The sequence below is a fragment of the Echinops telfairi genome, unplaced genomic scaffold (assembly GCF_000313985.2).
Source record: "Echinops telfairi isolate 266 unplaced genomic scaffold, ASM31398v2 ScPeMD7_7469;HRSCAF=8507_1, whole genome shotgun sequence".
In the NCBI taxonomy this organism is placed as follows: domain Eukaryota; kingdom Metazoa; phylum Chordata; class Mammalia; order Afrosoricida; family Tenrecidae; genus Echinops; species Echinops telfairi.
The window spans coordinates 61187536-61189533 of NW_022111373.1; the positions used below are offsets into that span (position 1 = coordinate 61187536).

Sequence of the window (1998 nt, forward strand, 5' to 3'; positions counted from 1 at the left end):
CTATGGCATTCACAAATCTTTTCTGAGGCATTCTGTCAAAGCATTAATAGAGATGAGTGAACAGTGAGTGGGCTAGGTCAATAGCCTTACATTAACTTGGAGCTCTGATTTCATTTCAGGTCTCTTCACCCATATGAGGAAAGGATTATGGTTCATTCCTAGTAGCAAAACCTATACATCACAGGTTTTGATGGTGGTATAGAAATGGTAAGCTCGTGAATGCCAAAAACTATTGTGTATTTAATATTATAGTCATGGATAAGTTCTACTTAGAACTTTTTGAGACCTTTACCAACCCATGAGTTCCAGAGCGGATTTGTCTAACTGCTATGTAGCTAGTTAGTGATGGATGTACTAAGATCCTAATGTGTTGAATTATTTTTTACCTATTAAAATATTCACAGTAAATGTATCTATCTGCATAGTTTATATTAACCTTAAAAACAAACACAAAAAGCCTGCCATCTATTCATTTCCTGCTTAGAGCAGCTACATGTGTTTACTGGAGTAGAAATGTGCTCCGCAGGGTTTTCTGGGAAGCAGCTCTCCAAGCATTTTTTCTGATGTATATCGGAGTTGATTCTAACCTTTTGGTTAGTTAGCAAGTGTGCTAGGGATACAAATTATGTTTTTCTGGTTTTTTATAAAGCTTTAAAATTCAAAATTAAACTGAAAGTTTCATTTTAGATTTACTTAATGAAGCTTTTTTGTATGTATAAGGGAACTTCAAAAAGTGGAACAATGGAATTATAAGAATTGTTCCACATGCTTTTTGAACTGTACGTAATGTTTAGGAAAGTGCTATTCTTTGCTTACTTAAGGTATTTCTAACACATACTTACAGCATTAAATTGAAAGAATTATTGTGTAAATTAGCTAACATCTTTTTTTCCTGAAACATGTAGAAAACAGTGTATGGTCTTTGGATCTTAAGATGGTACTTTTCTTTTCAGGTGTTGTTCAGCAACCAGAATAAAGTGAAGTAGAGTAGACAAATATATGTTTATCCTTTTTAAAAGGTAGATAGTTATTTGTCTTGTACTAAAAATATTGTGGGCCAGATTTTTATATCTGCAAAAATTGCATCTGTAAAGGCTGAGGCCATGTTACGAGGTGAGAGGCCAGGATGGTTCATGTAATCAACCAGGAATAGACATGTCAATGGGAGGGAATTCTTGTTTTTTCATAGTTTTTCAGGTTGTCTCTGTCTGCTGGAGGAGACACATGGTGCTTATGTATTGGGCTGGTAAGTTCAAGGTCAGCAGTTTGAAGCCACCATCCACCCTGTGGGCTTTCTATTCCTCTAAAACATAGATATTAATCACAAAACAGTATATAATTTTATATATTGTGAAATATTTTTTTCTAATGGCAAATGAAATTTTGTCTTGATGCATGCTGTAGCATGAGTAACAGTCTTTGAAGCTGGGTACTCATATGTGGGCGTATCTGCATGTGGGTGGACCCACCTGGAAATGTGTAGAGGAGCGGTGTCTCAGTTCTTAAGACCATTGAAAATAGTGTTTTCTGATGGTCTTAGGCCACCCCTGTGAAAGGGTCATTCGACCCCTAAAGGGGTCGCAACCCCCAGGTTGAGAGCAGCTGCTCTAAAGAGTTAGTTTTAGAAGTGCGGAGGTTTCTAAGTTCTACCCCATCTTGTAGGGTTTTTATGAGTTGGAATCAACTCTGATTTCCTGTCTGCTGTGGCATTACAGTCTCCTCTTTATATGGGATTTGGATCAGATAACAAACTCCGTGGATATTCAAACTCCTTACATAAAAGTGGTGTATTGTTTGCATATAGTCTCTGCATACTCATATACTCCCATGTTTATAGGGTACTTAATGAGTACTTCATACTCATATACTCCCATTAAATCATTTATGGACTACTTAAATAACTAATACTAGGTAAATGTTATGTAGCTCTTTGTACTACCTCTTAGCCTTTGAGAGATTGCTTTGACCATTTCATTGCTGTTTATCTTTTTCTTTTCA

General features: G+C 36.1%; 1 protein-coding gene across 3 annotated transcripts in view; it reads left to right on the top strand.

Moving 5' to 3' along the window:
- The window catches only part of TMEM161B (transmembrane protein 161B), a 58824-nt gene that overhangs the window by 10428 nt on the left and 46398 nt on the right, over positions 1-1998 (top strand). The window contains exon 2 of one of the 3 annotated variants that reach the window (XM_045285100.1): positions 120-207. The exons of the other annotated variants lie outside the window; for them this stretch is intronic. Within the exon in view, the coding sequence (XP_045141035.1) occupies positions 205-207 (3 nt within the window). The 5' untranslated portion in view covers positions 120-204. The remainder of the gene's footprint in view (positions 1-119; positions 208-1998) is intronic. 3 annotated transcript variants of the gene reach the window in all.